The sequence below is a fragment of the Labeo rohita genome, chromosome 4, assembly GCF_022985175.1.
Source record: "Labeo rohita strain BAU-BD-2019 chromosome 4, IGBB_LRoh.1.0, whole genome shotgun sequence".
Lineage (NCBI taxonomy): Eukaryota > Metazoa > Chordata > Actinopteri > Cypriniformes > Cyprinidae > Labeo > Labeo rohita.
This window is the reverse complement of record NC_066872.1, coordinates 27,256,163-27,274,993: the sequence shown is the minus strand read 5'-3', so window position 1 is coordinate 27,274,993 and position 18,831 is coordinate 27,256,163. Positions and strand designations below refer to the sequence as shown.

Below are 18,831 nucleotides of genomic sequence, written 5' to 3'. Positions count from 1 at the left end.
TAACACATTTAACTTCATTCAAAATTAAGTGTTATTAATGTCTACCTGAATTTAAAAGGAAAATACTCTTTTTAACACTTATCCTTATTCACCTAAATAACAGGAAGGTTTTTATGAAGCAGTGAACCCTGAACAGACACCAGTGCAAGGTTTCTAGTCTGACTGGTTTAGTATTCTGGGCTGGACTGGGTCCTGTGTGAGAAGGGTCAAGCCATTAGTGTGATTAAACCTACACCCTCTCTTCTCTATCCATCAGAGTCTTTCTCCATCCATCTCTCCAATAATGTTCTGACATGTCCCTCACCCACATCATTTCTCATCACCTTCTCATTACTTAGCCTTTAGCAGGACAATTACAATACTCCTTAAATGGATAGCCCCCCTTGGGCAACCTGGGGTCTAGTGCCTTGTTCAAGCACATGACAGCGATGAGGCTCCAGCTGGATCAGTTTGTGGGTCACATGTGCAACTGAAATCTAAAAAGGGTACATTTTCTACACATATGGCATCATAACGTTTAGCATATAGTACTATATGATATATTTTATTTTGTTTGTATATGAGTATAATTTTGTATGTGTGTAAATTTTACAATATCCAAGGTGCACATTTGTAATAAATGGGCAGTTAATTCTCATATTGTGTTTTCAGAAAGCTTTGAAATATTTGTCACTACCGAAACACACTAATATATAATTTAATGAGAAGGGTTATATTGATTTTTTTGCATCTACTATATTTTTTGCTATTTTATTAAAATTTCTTTAGAGGTAAATCAATAACAATTAAAATTTTAACAATATTTCAAGTGTGATTTATTAGATTTGTTCTATTTTGAATCCAATCTATCTTTGTAAAAGGCATAAAGTTGATCATACTGATTTTAAAGTAAAGGATTCATTAGTTCATTAGTGAATATACACTGAACCAAACACTATCATAACCTCTTTGATAATTCAATATACTTTATTTTTGACAAATGTGACAGCACGTAGTGACAGCAATTTTTTTGGTAGCGACCGCATCACATTAAAGAATTTGAACTCACTTACTAAAACACTACAAAAACATACTAAAATACTAAAAAAATGTGCATAACTGTACTAAAATTAAGCTTATTCTCCCCAAATAAATGAATTATGTCTTCCCTTTTGTCACTACCGAAACAATATTGTTTTGATAGACACAATGTTAGATACTTTTGAACCTTACACACATAAAAACTTACTTTTATGAAGTAACACCCCTCAAAAAAAAACAAAAAACAATGATGTCAAACGAAATTTCAGCAAATGCTTTGGTTGTGACTGTTTCGGTAGTGACAGTTGTAGATACTTTTGAGCCTAGCTCAAAGATTCTAATCAGGACGTGGTTACTAGCACAGTTCTAAACAGTTGCACATACATAAAAACTAAATTTTATGGGATAACACCCAAAAAACGATGTCACAACTGAAACTTCACCAAATGTTTCGGTTTTGGTAGTGACTATTTTAGATACTTGAGCCCAGCTCAAAGACGCTTATCAGCACAAGGTTACTAGAATAGTTCTGAACAGTTGTACACACATAAAAACTAAATTTTATGGAATACCACACACACAAAAAAAAGACGTCACTACCAAAACACCACCACATGTTTAAGTCTTGACTGTTTCGGGAGTGACAATTTTAGATACTTTTGAGCCCAGCTCAAAAATACTAATCAGCACATGGTAAGCTAATACAGTTCCGAACAGCTGTACACATAAAAACTAAATTTTATGGATTAACATCCCAAAAAAACAAAGGCGTCACAACCCAAAACTGCACCAAATGTCTCAGTCATGACTGTTTTATGGAATAATACCCAAAGAAACAATGGTGTCAAAACCAAAACTTCACCAAACATTTTTGTCATGACTGTTACAGCAGTGACAATTTTAAGGGATAACACCCCAAAAAAAAGATGCCACTACAGAAACTTCAACAAATGTTTCGGTCATGACTGTTTCGGTAGTGACAATTTTAGATCTTTTTGAGCTTACCTTAAAGATGCTAATCAGCACATGGTTAGCTAGCACAGTTTGAACAGTTGTACATATATAAAAACTAAATGTTGAGGAATAACACTCAAAAAAGTGCGCTTAATTGCAGAAAAAAACGGTGTTTGAAAGTGACGTTCCTTAACAGATATTCACTGATACTACTATTTTAACAATGTCCTTACTACCTTTCTGGCCCTTGAACGTATCAGTTGCATTGCTGTCTATGCAGGGTCAGAAAGCTCTCGGATTTCATCAAAAATATCTTAATTTGTGTTCTGAAAATGAATAAAGGTCTTACGGGTTTGGAACGACATGAGGGTGAGTAACTAATAACAGAATTTTAATTTTTGGGTGAACTATCACTTTAAGTAATAATATACTATATAATTATAATAATTTAAGAAGTATAATATAATATTGTACTAACTGAAGATAAATTACTTCTTGTATTGCTCATTTATAAATATAATATATAATAATGATACAAATAACTGTTTCATTTCAACTGCCATGCTCCTCACCTTTATTATTAGAAAACAGCGATCATCTCCCATTTAACAAACCAAAGACCCCCACAACCTCTCATTTTCCCACTAATCCCAATGGATAAGCCAGGAAACCACTCTTCACTGGCTTTTATTATCTGTGCCCTGGCGAAACTGCGCTGGCTATAAGGGGAGAGGCCAAGGTAATGAAATTATGCTCACCACACTCTGACACAGTCCCAGATGGCCAGGGCTTTACATTTTTTACATTTTCTCTTTTTTATGGTAAGAGCTGTCTTACCTATAGAATGCAATCTGTAATCCAGTTATGCTATGAATTCTGTGCAGGATCAGTGAGCTAAAGCACTACTGGTTAGATTTCCCATACTACAGCAGACAGGTGTGCACGTATACTAATATGGGTCTAATGTTGATGCTATATTTGTTCCTTGCTTCACACAAACACCATTAACAAAACAAGTCTTGTGCCTGAATAACCCTACATACCTACATACACACACAGCTTTGGAGAATGCTTTGCAACACTAGTATTGACTCTGCACAGTGTTTGCCAGGGGACGAATGCTGAATAAATAGTGAAAAATATAACAATACAGAGTGCTAGAAAAACTCTTTGAAACTGACATCAGTCTGATCAAAACGCATTTAATTATATGGGTGAAAAAGCAAGCGACAATGGGTAACTGTCACGAAAAGCAGGAGAAATTAAAGCAAAATGCAAATAATAACATTCAACTAACCATATAATTGTGCATAGTTATTAGTTAAAGATGGCAATTACTTCCCAAGTCATTTGTTACTGAAGTCAAAGGCTGTCCAATCAAACTCAAAATCATATATTGCTTGGGAAAAGATTAAAATTAGGTTGCATGTCAGTTTAACATACATTCTAAATAATAAACATCTTAAAGACATCTAACAGACGTCTATTTGACTTCTGATAGGAAACGTCCTACAGATGTATGGCAGATGAGCAAACACTCTAAAAACAATATGTCTTCCAGATGTAAATTCAGACATCAAACAAACATCTCTGTGATGTATGTGTGCTTTCAGGGGTAATACAGGTGTAATTTGTGCTAACCACAATGTATTTTAAAGCGTCAAAAATTGAGACGTTAGAATCAACGCATTTAAAAATTTCTCAACTGTTTACTCTAAGCCAGGCTCACTGTAAACAAATGTTTACAGGGTCATATTATCGATTAATAAGGATTAATTTTGTATGATTTCTTACACAATACTGCACTATGACCTAAAAACACTTTTACCACAGTGCATGAATTGTAAATTAATACATTTTACCATTTCCGTCACATAGTCTGCTCCGTATGATGCCGTAAACTTGCTCTGTAGCGTACCTGGTGCAGCTCTGGCGTGAAACATAAGTCACGACACTCCACAAATCACCTCTAAACCTCATAAAAGAAAAGTAAAATGGCACAGCTTCTTCAAATAAATGTATTTTGATCTCATGTTTGCTTTTATTAAAGGGTTAATCCACCAAAAAATGAAAATTCTGTCATTAATTACTCACCCTCATGTCGTTCCAAATCCTTAAGACCTCATTCATCTTCGTAACACAAATTAAGATATTTTTGATGAAATCCAAGAGCTTTCTGAGATTTGCACAATGCTGGGTCAGAAAGCTCTCGGATTTCATCACATATATCTTAATTTGTGTTACGAAGATGAAGAAAGGTTTTGAAATGACATGTGGGTGAGTAATTAATGACAGAATTTTCATTTTTGGGTAAACTAACCCTTTAAAATTATCGGTTAGAGTATTAACCTATTAACGCCACTCACTAGACATTTTACTCTAAAACTGCCATGAAAAGAGCAACAGCATATTACATTGCCAACATTTTGTACCCACACGCACCTTTTTCATGACACTGGGCTGTTCAATATACTTCCATAGGCAATACAGAAAAAAATATTTCGCTTATAGCACTTTTTGTGGATGTGTCACCTGAAAAGTGCAGTGAAATGCACCAGAATAAACTTATTTCAGACCTGGGTTGGCCTCATGTTTATGTTGGGGAATTTTTGAAAGATTAATTTCAATTTGTCTATTTGCTTTAAAGCAGTGGTCTCAACATTTTTGACTCTGACACTGTCCAACACAATATTCAAAGCCCCCCTAAATAATAAAATGTTATTAGAAAATAATAATATAATATATAATAATCCTGCGGCACCCTTGGAAGTTTGCTGAGGCCCCCTAGTTGAGATTCTAGTACTGTGTTTAATCATCCAAATGTAAATTCTGTCCTGAAGCAAAACCAATCGAGACCCACTGCAACAAACAACTGTGTAGCTCTCAAAGCCCCAACTTGTCTCTGCGGTGCATGCTTATATTGTTCAGATTGTTCATTCTGTTGCGGTACCTGGGAAATAGACTGTCAGGACACAAAACAGACTGTGTCGTTTTAAATCAGGGGGAAATTCTCTCCGGCTGTTTTCCATGGGAAGCACCTCTCTACTAATGACAAAACGAGCTGATACTACACACACAGAAACATGGCATAATGAATACGCACTCACTCAAAATGAGCAAAGCTGAAAACAACCGGCAGTATTTTTAGTGCACAGGGTAACCAAAAATAAACCTCTATAATCCACAAACAAATATCAATACAGATGGTTAAACAAGCATCTGCAGCACCTGTTGAAAAGCGCTCCGATGAAATCATCATCTCTAAAGCCACAGTCTCTCACTGATATCATCACTGGTTTGGTTACCATGGCCTCCCATTACAGAAATCAATATCTAAAGACACTGCCCTCATTCCAATGCATGAGATTTGGGTCACAGCTGAGCAGTGCATGCAATTCAGCACATCAAGACAATCTACCACCGGTGCATAATAATCTAAAAGACTGACCGGGGCATTTCTTCTTATTATTATTGTAACAACAACATATTTGCATATTTACCTTTTACATTTTGGATGTTTCATTTGTTGTTAATATGCTGTTCATATGTTTCTATTATGACAACTTCTAACATAACTGGGGCATGTTGTCACAAAAGGTCAACGGGTGTCAAATTAACTATATTTGTTAAAAACGGTGGATATGTTCATAGGCTTATTTTCTTTCATTGTAGCCAAGACATTAAACTATGTGTTTACACAGGAAATAACTTGTAACCTATTTTAAGAAATATTCACATGAGTAAAAAGTGTGACTAGTCTGGTTCTGCTATGTATTAACCTTACTAAACATAATAAAACGTAACGTTTTAGCGAAACATGATTAAGATTACCTGACCTACAGATTGTTTGGTCACTTCTTAAACTAAAGACTGCACTTAAAATCACATTTTATTAAAAATAGTCAATGTAAGCTACTGTCCTAGCGTCATGTATTTATAAAGCGCGTTCGCGCCTCCAGAGGAATGCTGCTGGTTAACGCCTTTAAACCTTCAGCTCATACCTAAACTACACAGACATCGTGACATTTAGGGTTAAACTCAATCCTAAACGCGATTAAAACTATCAACCCGTGCTTTTCTGTGTGCAACTACCACCAAAGTCAAAGTGCGCATTTTTGCGCGAGCTCCTTGAGATTATAAACAGCGTAATGTTGTTGCATCACGGACGTGTCAAACAAAAGCGACTCATAATACCCAAAACGCGCGTAAAGAAACATAACAAGCAGTTTGTATTAGTTTCTGGCTATTAAACACTTTAAATACTCGCCTGGTATGTGTAAAACCTCGTCCCGTTGGGCGGGTGGACCTTCGGGGAGTTAGTCCCCGTGTTCATGTCTGAGAAAATCATATTTCCTCCAATGCAGAGCAGAAGTGATCAGCAGTATGTCTCCGGGTGCACGGTATGAATTAAATCCTTGTCGTCAAGTTCAACTGATCAGGGATCAGTGCCTCCCCAACTGACGCCGGACTCCTCACATCCACACAGAAGGACAGAAATGACAACTGCGCTCTTTTTTATGCGCGCTGAATGAATAATAAGTCAGTGCAATGCTGACATAATCAATCAGGGGTGTGAAATGTCACTGATAAATACAGCAGCAGGCTCCATGATCACAGCACGGATGCTGTGTACCCGTGTGCTGGACCAGCCCATCTGTTCGATAAGCTGCTGCCTCCTCACATCATTATGCAGCATCGCTGCCGGGAAACCAATCAGATGTCAGAATCGGACGTGGGCGTGGCTACACGGGGACTCTCCCTGTTGATGCTCAGAGATAGCGAGTCGCATATTTATGAGCTGCCGCTGTATGTTTAGGGTCCTGTAAACAAATACGCAAAAAGCCCTCTAGGGAAACAAAGCTCTTTATTTTAAAGCATTCAATGATAGCACCAGGTGCTTTGTACTTTATGAGGATTTTGTAAGGGAAATCAAGGCTAGTTAGTCTACTCTAACAAATAAATCATTAATTCATACATTAATTAGATTTTTTTTAATTATTATATCATTTAAAACATATTTCATATTTTTTTAAATATTTATAATTGTCTAAAATATTGATAATTTCTATATTACATTATATTTCATTTAAACAAGACGTCTGAACAGGCATGCACTGAAGTCTTACATTTTTTCCACTATTTTTGCCATGTTGTAAAAACAAACAAGCAAGCAAATAAACAAACAAACAAACGTAATCTAAATAACGTAATTTATTAAATTTAATTAAAAGCCCCATTTATAGGCATGTTATCAAACTATATCTTATCAAGTTATATAGTTAAAAAGAGTATTACCACTATAATAAACACAAGCCCAATGCATGGACGTGTTACCAAACACAATCAAATAAAAAAGTATTTATAACTAACTACATAAATAAATACAGTAATTTAACACAAGCCCAATTTGTTATCAAACTATATAAGGTGAGATATATAGTTAAATAGAGCATTTCCAGTATTTTTGTCATGCTGTAAACACAAACAAGCAAGCAAATAAACAAACAAACAAACGTAATCTAAATAACGTAATTTATTAAATTTAATTAAAAGCCCCATTTATAGGCATGTTATCAAACTATATCTTATCAAGTTATATAGTTAAAAAGAGTATTACCACTATAATAAACACAAGCCCAATTTATGGGCATGTTACCAAAAACAATCAAATAAAAAATATTTATAACTAACTAACTACATAAATAAATACAGTAATTTAACACAAGCCCAATTTGTTATCCAACTATATCTTATCAAGTTATATAGTTAAAAAGAGTATTACCACTATTTTTGTTATGTTGTAAAAAACAAACAAGTAAATAAATAAATACATTTACACAGTAATAAACACAAGCCAAATTTATGGGCATGTTACCAAAAACAATCAAATAAAAAAGTATTTGTAACTAACTAACTACATAAATAAATACAGTAATTTAACACAAGCCCAATTTGTTATCAAACTATATAGGGTGAGATATATAGTTAAATAGAGCATTTCCAGTATTTTTGTCATGCTGTAAAAACAAACAAGCAAGCAAATAAACAAACAGACAAACGTAATCTAAATAACAATTTATTAAATTTAATTAAATTAAAAGCCCCATTTACAGGCATGTTATCAAACTATATCTTATCAAGTTATATAGTTAAAAAGAGTATTACCACTATTTTTGTTATGTTGTAAAAAACAAACAAGTAAGTAAATAAATAAATACATTTACACAGTAATAAACACAAGCCAAATTTATGGGCATGCATTTGTTACCAAAAACAAACTAACTAACTAAATACATAAATAAATAAGTTATGTTGTAAAAAAACAAACAGTAATTAACACAAGCCCAATTTGTTATCAAACTATATAGGGTAAGATATATAGTTAAATAGAGCATTTCCAGTATTTTTTTGTAATCTTAAATAATTTATTAAATTTAATTAAATTAAAAGCCCCATTTACAGGCATGTTATCAAACTATATCTTATCAAGTTATATAGTTAAAAAAGTATTACCACTATTTTTGTTATAAACACAAGCCAAATTTATGGGCATGTTACCAAAAACAATCAAATAAAAAAGTATTTATAACTTAAATGAAATAAATCATGCTGTAAAAAAACAAGCAAGCAAATAAAAACAAACAGACAAACGTAATCTAAATAACATAATTTATTAAATTTAATTAAATTAAAAGCCCCATTTACAGGCATGTTATCAAACTATATCTTATCAAGTTATATAGTTAAAAAGAGTATTACCACTATTTTTGTTATGTTGTAAAAAACAAACAAGTAAGTAAATAAATAAATACATTTACACAGTAATAAACACAAGCCAAATTTATGGGCATGTTACCAAAAACAATCAAATAAAAAAGTATTTATAACTAACTAAATACAGAAATAAATAAGAGTAATTTAGCCCAATTTGTTATCAAACTATATAGGGTGAGATATATAGTTAAATAGAGCATTTCCAGTATTTTTGTCATGCTGTAAAAACAAACAAGTAAATAAATAAATAAAAATTAATTAATTAATTAATTAATTAATTTAACACAATCCCCATTTATGGGCATGTTACAAAAACAAACCAGTAAATAAAACATATTTATAACTAACTAAATAAATAAATACAGTAATTTAACCCAAGCCCCATTTATAGGTATGCTATCAAACTATATAGGGTGAGTTATATAGTTAAATAGAGCATTTTCACTTTTTTGTCATGCCATAAAAAAAGACATCAAACAAGTAAATGAATGAATACTGTAATGTAACACAAGCCCTGCTTATGGGTATGTTTTCAAACTACATAGAGTTAAATAGAGCATTTCCACTATTTTTGTCATGCTGTAAAAACAAACAAACAAGTAAGTAAATAAATAAATAAATTTAACACAAGCCCCATTTATGGGCATGTTTTTAAACTATATAGGCTGAGTTGTATAGGTAAATAGAGCTTTTCCACTATTTTTGTCATGCTGTAAAAAAAAAACAAGTAAATAAGTAAGCAAGTAAGTAAATAAATAAATAAATAAATTTAACACAAACCCCATTTATGGGCATATTTTTAACATATATAGGCTGAGTTATGTAGTTAAATAGAGCATTTCCACTATTTTTTGTCATGCTGTAAAAACAACCAAATGACCAAACAAACAAACAAACAAACAAATAAATGTAATGCTGTAAATCAAACAAACAAGTAAATTATTATAAAAAATAAATAAATAAATTTAACACAAGCCCCATTTATGGGCATGTTTTCCCACTATACAGGGTGAGTTATATAGTTAAACAGAGCAGTTCCACTATTTTTGTCATGCTGTAAAAAAACAAACAAGTAAATAAATAAATACTGTAATTTAACACTAGCCCTATTTATAGGCATGGTATCAAACTACATATGGTGAGTTATATAGTTAAATAGGGCATTTCCACTATTTTTGTCATGCAGAAAACACACAAACAAACAAACAAATAAATACATGACTAAATAAATAAATATATACAGTAATTTAACCCAAGCCCCATTTATGGACATGTTTTCAAACTATACAGGGTCACAGGTCACAGTTGTCACAGGAAACATATTGTTTATTGACACTGATTTGAGATGAATAGCTTATTGAAAGTGAATGAATGAATTCAACCAAATATGAAAAGTCAAGGATAAAGCCTGTAACAAAAATAACCCTTTTGGTTTAGAATGGTGTCTTTATTTTATATGTTTAATATATATTTTTACAATTAATTCATTTATATTAAACATGATAGATGTCAGCAGACTTTCAACAAAAAGACAAGCTATCGCTTCTATTTTAATTGATCAAGAGAGCACTGTTAATCAGCCCATCCTTATAAACATGGCCAGATTACAATCACACTGAATGTTTTTCCCAACAAGCACCAAACCTGTTGCACATCCCTCAGAGCGATCGTGTGTGGTTTGCATTGCAATGTTGTGGAAAGTTTGTCAGAAAATCTTTGATCTGACTCATAAACCACTAAAAAGCATTACAAAAAAAATGAAATATGAAATTATAAGCACTGAATGCAAGTACAGAACATGTATGGACACAGCATTGTCCCCAAAAAATCTAGTCTCATTGTGCACAGACCTTCAAGGTCTCCAGTCCCTAACCTGCTTTTAAAAACAAGTGTTTAAGATCAATATAATTTTTCCCTCCTTAGGCCACTTCACTTCTGTATAAAAGAATGTCAATGCAGCCATTTAGAATGTCTTCAGTATTGACCAGGATAAGCTTTCTTTCAGTTAATAAATGAGCCCTTTTAATTCAATGTTTCTACAGACATGGGCACACAGGAGGGTCTCATTCAATTTGGCTCCATCGCTTGGCTTTCCTGAAAATGTGTAGCCTTTGTTGGGGAAGATAATCAAATCTGCAAAGCCTGGCTTAGCAGAAGTCCATTTACCGTACTTTATTCAATCAGAGACTTTTTCATAGGTGCCTCTGACATGTACGTGCCACGAAGGTCAGCAGACTTCAAAAACTGTACATCACACGACTGCGATGTGATAAAGCAATACCTGTAGTTAAAAACACAATCACAATTTGTGCTTGCAAAGGTTTCTAAATAGTTTTAGCCTGTTACGTTGTTCAAGAATAGACATCTAACTCATCTTCTCTCATTTAAGTGAAACTAGACAAAAATATTTCCGAAATTCACAACCGAAAGGGCATCTGATGTAATTTTTCCATACAAATATATTTTCGTCCTTGTCTACAGACAAGCAATCATCTCTAAACGAGTTTCCGTTGCAGTGGATGACTAGAATAAAGAAAAATGGTGCTGTTTTTATGATTTCTGGTATGATTCTAGTATAAAGGTTTTAAACCCTTGTGAAATGTGCTTTATCCGAAACACTGACTTGAAACATTGTTTCCGCTAATGGTCTTATGAGACAATGCTACGAAGATATGAAAATGCTCCGATGGATGATTTTCAGCATCTCTCTAAATTCTTTCCTCCCTGAAGGGAAAGAGGAGGTGGGACTGATCTCTGCTTCCAAATGTCCTGCCAGGGTACAGAGGCATAGAGAGATGCACCAGATGGGGCTTCTGAGCAACCTGAGAGTACACACACACACACACGCATGCACACAGAGCGTGGGCTCTCCCCTTGGGGGTGTGCCAGGCCAGGAGGCTCGGATTGTAGCCGCGAAACATGCCAAGCCTTGTCACTGTCCCTGCTATAAAAACAGCAGCAGCCTCTGTGAGCGCAGATGCGCCTTCTTAACTACGGCTTGAATAAAACAATTACAGTCTAGACAGAGAAAAAAAAAAAACTTTTGTATACATCTATTATGTCTGGACATTTTTAAGATTTGGAAAAATGTGGACATGTTAAATGTGTTTAGAAGGTAATGAGAGGTATATGGAAAGACTGGGACTGAAAGCTGACTGGTTAAATAAAATAAATGGGTAATAAAATCTCTGTTCTGTTCTAATGACGTCATTAATGATATCACAAGGAAACACCAGCCAAGACTTCCTTGGTTTTTTCCAATGTACTATGTTGGACATCATTCAGCTTCTCTGAGTAAAAAAATAAAAGATCTGATGAGTCATTCAAGTAAATCTGTTACTGTTCACAATTTCAGATTTCTTTCATCTGGTGATGAGAAATGGTGATGTTTCAAGTTCTTTATAGCTGAAGTGAGTGCAGTATTTACAAATACTTTCTCCTAACCCTTATCCAATGCAGAGGCAACTACTATATATACATACAGTTGTAGTCAAAAGTTGGAGAATCTGCAAAATTTTAATTATTTGACCAAAATAAGAGAGATCATACAAAACGCATGCTATTTTATTAATTTAGTACTGACCTGAAAAAGATATTTCACATAAAATTCTTAAAGAGGTCATCGGATGCCCATTTTCCACAAGTTGATATGATTCTTTAGGGTCTTAATGAAAAGTCTATAATATAGTTTGGTTAAAAATTCTCAATGGTAGTTTAAAACAACACCTGTTTTACCTTGCCAAAATCAGCTCTGCAAAAATCAACCTATTCTGGTTGAGGCTGCTTTAAATGCAAATGAGCTCTGCTCGCCCCGCCCCTCTCTTCTCTCTGTGGAGTGACGAGCCGGTTTACTTTAGCATTTAGCTAACACTAACACATTATTAGGAAACATTATCACAAAGATTCATAAAAAAAAAACCCTATACTCACTTCTGCTGTCAGTGAAGCTGGATCACGAATGATTCACGCGAACATAGACGGATATACAAACAAACGTAATCCACTGCATCTTCAGCAGCTCAGATGTCAGGAGTAAATGACGACCACTATGTTCATTATTACATCTAGCAACACAACACCTCAATCGCTCAATTCTTGTCTAACTTACATGCCTGCTCCGGCTTAAAAACATGGAGGTTGGGCTGTTACAGCTGATCTGAGGTAAGACGCTCATGTCAATCAACTATCGTGGGAGCGGCCTGTGTCAGTGTGACGCCACGATTTGAAAAAGGGAATATTATTTTTACAGATTAATTAAAAACCACTGTATGGATTTTTATCATTATAGGGCAGATTTGTACATACACTGCCAACACACAGTAATGTTCAAACAACATGTAAAAGTGAACTTAGCATCCGATGACCTCTTTAATACCAAGTTGTTACGTGAATGATTTTTTTATTTAGTGATAGCTGTCTATGATTCCCTTGTTTGTCCTGAACAGTTGTCGGCAGTTGTCGAGCAGACTGACGGCTGTTCTTCAGAAAAATCTTTCAGGTTCCACAAATTCATTTTTTTTGTATTTGAAACCTTTCCAACAATGACTGTATGATTTTGAGATCCATCTTTCCACACTGAGGACAACTGAGGGACTCATATGCAACTATTACAGAAGGTTCAAACACTCACTGACGATTCAGGAAAAAAAAACCAATGCATTAAGAGCAAGGTGGTGAAAACTTTTTGAATTTGAAGATCAGGGCAAATTGGTTTTATTTTGTCCTCTGGGAAACATATAAGTATCTTCTGTAGCTTCTGAAGGGCAGTTAAAAAAAAAAAAAAAAAAAAAAAAAAAGAAAAAAATAATAATATTTAGGCAAAATAAGAAAAATGTACACATCTTTATTCTGTTCAAAAGTTTTCACCCCCAGCTCATAATGCATAATTTTTCCTTCTGAAGCATCATTTAGCATTTGAACCTTCCGTAATAGGTAAATATGAGTCCCTCGGTTGTCCTCAGTGTGAAAAGATGGATCTCAAAATCATGCAGTCATTGTTGGAAAGGGTTCAAATACACAAAAATGCTGAAAAACCAAAGGATTTGTGAGACCTAAAGGACCTAAAGGAGTATCTTAACTGTTCAGGACAAACAATGGACTCATGAACCACTATTACTAAACCAAAAAAAACAAAAAAAAACAGTTGTGGATCATTCAGGTAACAACACAGTATTAAGAATCAAGTGTATGTAAACTTTTGGTCATTTTATAAATTTATCTGTTACTTTCTCTTATGGACTACATGTAAACGTTTTTGGTAAAATGTAACATTTTGCCTCTGCAAGGTGCATGTAAACTTTTGACTTCAGCTGCATATTAAATTGTGTCAGTTGCATTGCTGTCTATGCATGGTCAGAAACCTTTCAGATTTCATCAAAAATATCTTAATTTGTGTTCCGAAGATGAACGAAGGTCTTACGGGTCAAAAAACAGAACAAAAACAGCACCCCTTACCTCCAAATTACCTTGATCATCTCCTACACACACTCCGCTCTAAGCCCTAACGAGATGTGCAAAACACGACCTCTCACAACAATCAAATGGGCAAAACAAATCAATTTCCTGTTTCTAGGTGGCCACTCATCCGTCTGATTCCATAAGGACTAACAAGCATCTGTGCCTGAAAACACTACACCACAATTAGAGGCGTTATTCAATAGCGTGTCAGCGTGTGCGTTTTGTGCGCTGCTGCGCTATGGAGCAAAGCTGATGTCTAATTAAAAGGAAACATGTAACCTTCCTTTACGAGAGCTTGTTCCAGGCAGGTAAACGGTCCTTATTAAAGTCACCAGTGCTGCCTGCAGAGACACAACATCCCAGGCCACACATGCAATATTAACACATATTGATTGGAGAAGCTAGTAGCAGAAAATCATCTACACGTTCTCTTATCACAATCATCTATACAGTACGTCAGGATTATTGATTCATACATTTGGAGCAGGGTTAATACTCTGCATACAGTAGGCTTTTAATGTCAGTCCTTCATATGTAGGATATTCAGGGAACATAAATCTCTAGAGAGGCCAATTGAGACACATAATAAGGTCGATAATTGTCTAGACTAATTAAAATAAAGGCTGCATAGTCTAACAAGAGGATGTTTATCTGTGCAAAACCAATGCTGTATCAGAGATTTGCTTTAATATGTACTTTATAATATATGCATGCTAATAAGAAACTAGTAATAAAAACACAGGGAGGCATTGTGGCAACAATTATGTTGATGTAGGTAGCACGGAACAAAAAGTTCAAAAAGATTACGTTTTTACATTACAGATGAGGCCATCATAAATCTGACCACTGCTGGACTGCGACAGGTGATGCATTTTGACTTGTGCAAATCAAAAGATCTCATATCTAACAGGTAATATTGCCAGGGAAGCAATGTCAGCATAACAATCAAATGTAGGCAGGATATTACAGAGGGGAGTAGTGTTAATATTTTCATATCATGAGTGCTACGTGTGACAGGATACAGCAGTACATCCCATTGCAAACCAAACAAAATATATATACACCCAGTAAATGCACTGTATGTTTGAATTTTGATAGTGAATTGTGTATTACACACTGAATTTGATTATGCAAACAGCATCTCTTGCAACTATAGACATCCATGATTCTGTGTTTGTAAATATAAAGTACGCAGCATATAAACTGAATCTACCGAATAAGGTAGATATTTGCTTCAATGTGCTATAGTCTTGAGTTTGGTAGGTTTATATTGGTGTGTTTTATGTTTAAATGGTCTGCCATTACTCAGTAGCAGTGTTCCCTTTTGACCATCAAACTTCCATGCCTTTTCCAGTCACATGGCATTGGATAAAGATTTTTAAAATTCACTTTGTAGAGGTTACCTGGTTGGATTTTCATTCGTACTAGTCTTCAAAACGGGACTTTTTTTCATGAACCCTTTCATCATTATTGATTTGTATTGATAATCACTTTGTGCTCTATTGTAAACAGTTAGCTAGCAAGATAGCATCTGGCGCCCAATGAGTCACACAGGTAGTTTCTGTAATTTTTTTTAGAGAAGAAACACTACAACACATATTTGCTGTAGAAATTAAGACTTGAGATCTTTACTAATTTCTATTACTTTAATAGGAAAATCCAGCTTTAGAATTCTCTCATGTTTTCCCAGGTTGCTTCGATAATGAGATGATGTTTTAAATCTGCATGCTAATGAAGCCTTCTGCACATTAATGCATATACATCACACTAATCAGAGCTGAACAGCAGGGCTCTCAGAAGAGTAACCATCCAGCATTTCTGTCCTTACACACGTCATTCGTCGCCAATTGCAATTTGTTTGTCACATTCAATCAACCTGGCCATATGCACTTGCATTTTAGATCTGATGAAATAGGATTCAACCGCCTAAATAATGAAAATGACTTGAAACCACCTAGTCAAAAAGTAATAGATTTAAAATGCTTTTATTTTGTACTAAGTACAGTTCAAGTCTATAAACATATTTACTGACATACTGAGACTTACTGATATAAAAATACTGATATAAACTTTGTTTGGAGTACAACTTGTGCACAATGGACATTTATTAATATTAAACCTTGATGAGGATTGTATAATCTTTAAATAATACCAGTCTTTAAAGCCAAAATATTTAACGTGTACCTAAAGTATAATACAGTTACACTTCAGCACTGCTTCCAAACAATTAAAGTACATTAAGTACAAAATTAGCTGTTCCAATTTAGTTTACCGGTAACTTTAAATATACCAGTTCAGTACACTAGAAGTACAATTGCAGGTTATTTTTAATAAGTACATAATATGTAAATATCTTTGTAGTACACTTAACATGAAATAAATGTATTTTAAAATACATTTCAGTTTATTTATTTTTCACTAAGGCAGTAATAATTGGGATACTTTCGTTTTGTTAATATTTTTAAATTGTATATCTATTCTGTGTTGATGTTAATTTTAGGTTTAGTAATTTTTGTATTTTTTTATTTTATGTATTGTTTTTTTTTCCTATATAGTTTTTATTAATTTTAGCTCAGTTTTAGTTATTTTTGTAAATTAAGTTAAACTAAACTAGCTGAAAAATTATATTTTATTTCAGTTAACATTCATTTTATTTTTACCTTTACGTTTTAGTAAACGGTCTTTGAACAACTGTCTCTGTTCAAACCTTAGTTTGAAATACAGTACATTTCAGTTTATATTGTTCAGTGATAAACAAAAATATATGAATCAGAAACATACCAGAAACATATATATACAATGTGTCTGTATAGGAGCTTGTATCTGTCACTAAATAAAAAAATTTAAAAAGGTAATTGTGACTTGTTTTCTCATTTTAACTTCTTTCTCGCAATTTCGAGTTTGACTTTTTCTCAGAATTGTGAGAAATACGAGTTTATATCTCACAATTCTGACTTCATAACATGTAATTGTGAGCTTATATCACGCAATTATGAGAAAAAAGGTCAGAACTGCAAGAAAAAAGTCAGAATTGCAAGATACAAACTCGCATTTGTGAGTTTATATCCTGCTATTCTGATTTCATAACTCGCAATTGTTAGTCTATATCACGCAAATTATGAGAAAAAAGTCAGAATTGCACGTTTTCTCAAAATTCTGAGAAAAAGTCAAAATTGCAAGTTTACATCTCACAATCATGAGAAAAAAAGTCAGAATTGTGAAAAAAAAAGAGAACTGAGTTTATATCTCAATTCTAATGAAAAAAAGTCAGAATTGCGAGTTTATATCCCTCTATTCTGATTTCATAACTCGTAATTGTTTATATCATGCAATTATGAGCAAAAAAAGTCAGAATTGCGAGTTTATATCTTACAATTCTGAGAAAAGAAGTCAGAATTGCAAGAAAAAAAGTCAGAATTGTGTGATGCAAACTCGCATTTGCGAATTTATATCCTGCTATTCTGACATTACAACTTGCAATTGCAATTATCACGCAATTTTAAGAAAAAAAAAGTCAGAATTGCAAGTTTCCATCTTGTCTTACTTTATAACTCACATTTGCGAGATGTAAACTCACAATTGCAAGAAAGAAGTCAGAACTGTGATATAAAAACTACCAATTACCTTTTTTATTTTTTATTCAGTGGTGGAAACGGGCTTCTATACTTTGGCATGTTACTAAAATTAAACCTGAACCTTTCAAACAATCATTCTGTGGAAGACAGCCAATCAGCTCAGAGTTCTACTTTGCTATCACTGTCGAATTTATGCAAGACAGGTGCTACCGGTCAGAAAACCAAATTCTCACACATGAAAAAACTAAATTCCGGCTAAGTGTTCTGACATACACACACGCACATCCACATGCCAAATCTTCCTCTGGCGATGATTAACCTCAATCCTCTTTTTCTGCTCACTGTGTTTGGGCAAAATCGTCTCTCAACATACAGATTTCACAGCACGCACTGAGCAAAGTTCCAAAGTAGCAAGAGGTTGCACAAGTACCCAAAAGTATGAGTCACCCTCAAGTCTGCCAAAATACATCACCACACATAACGCATTAGAATGCAGAGACAGAGAACAGTCTGCCACAATCTGGAGGGAGGCAAAAAGAGAAGATGCCTTATGTCTTCCATGCTGTGTAAAGCTGACCTGGTTATTTTTCAAAAACTGCCATATATTGGTGAGTAAACACTGACCATTTTTATTTATGGATGAACTATGGTTTAAAAATGTACATTTTAGTACATACCTTCCTTGCACAAAGAGAATTAAACATCCGAATAACAAAAAAGCACTTCATACAGGCCTTGTGGGTAATCAGGATGCTCTATATTGATTGGACGTGTGCAGCTGTCAAGCACTATTTAATCACTTCTGATTATTTGAGGACATGGTGCACAAGCAAGAGATTCTTAAATAAATCCTTACCACAAAAATTTAAAGTGCAGGCTGTTGTGAAAAAGATGTGACAATATTATACTACAGTTCAAAAGTTTGGGGTTGGGAAGATATTTTCCCTTATGCTCACAAAGGCTGCATTCATTTGATAAAATCACAGTAAAACAGTAATATTGTGAAATATTATTATAATTTATAACGTCTATTATAATATATTAGAAAATG

General features: G+C 33.9%; 1 protein-coding gene and 1 long non-coding RNA gene across 14 annotated transcripts in view; one reads left to right on the top strand and one right to left on the bottom strand.

Annotated features, from left to right (window-relative positions):
- Positions 1-18,831, bottom strand: part of ppfia2 (PTPRF interacting protein alpha 2) — a 214,503-nt gene that overhangs the window by 130,047 nt on the left and 65,625 nt on the right. For 2 of the 12 annotated variants that reach the window (XM_051107598.1, XM_051107594.1), the window contains exon 1: positions 6,242-6,615. The exons of the other annotated variants lie outside the window; for them this stretch is intronic. In XM_051107598.1, the coding sequence (XP_050963555.1) occupies positions 6,242-6,322 (81 nt within the window). In that variant the 5' untranslated portion in view covers positions 6,323-6,615. Of the gene's footprint in view, positions 1-6,241; positions 6,616-18,831 lie in introns of those variants that run through there. 12 annotated transcript variants of the gene reach the window in all.
- LOC127163992 (uncharacterized) overlaps positions 18,287-18,831 on the top strand; it is a 41,308-nt gene continuing 40,763 nt past the window's right edge. For both annotated transcript variants that reach the window (XR_007827572.1, XR_007827573.1), the window contains exon 1: positions 18,287-18,388. This is a non-coding gene — a long non-coding RNA (uncharacterized LOC127163992). The remainder of the gene's footprint in view (positions 18,389-18,831) is intronic.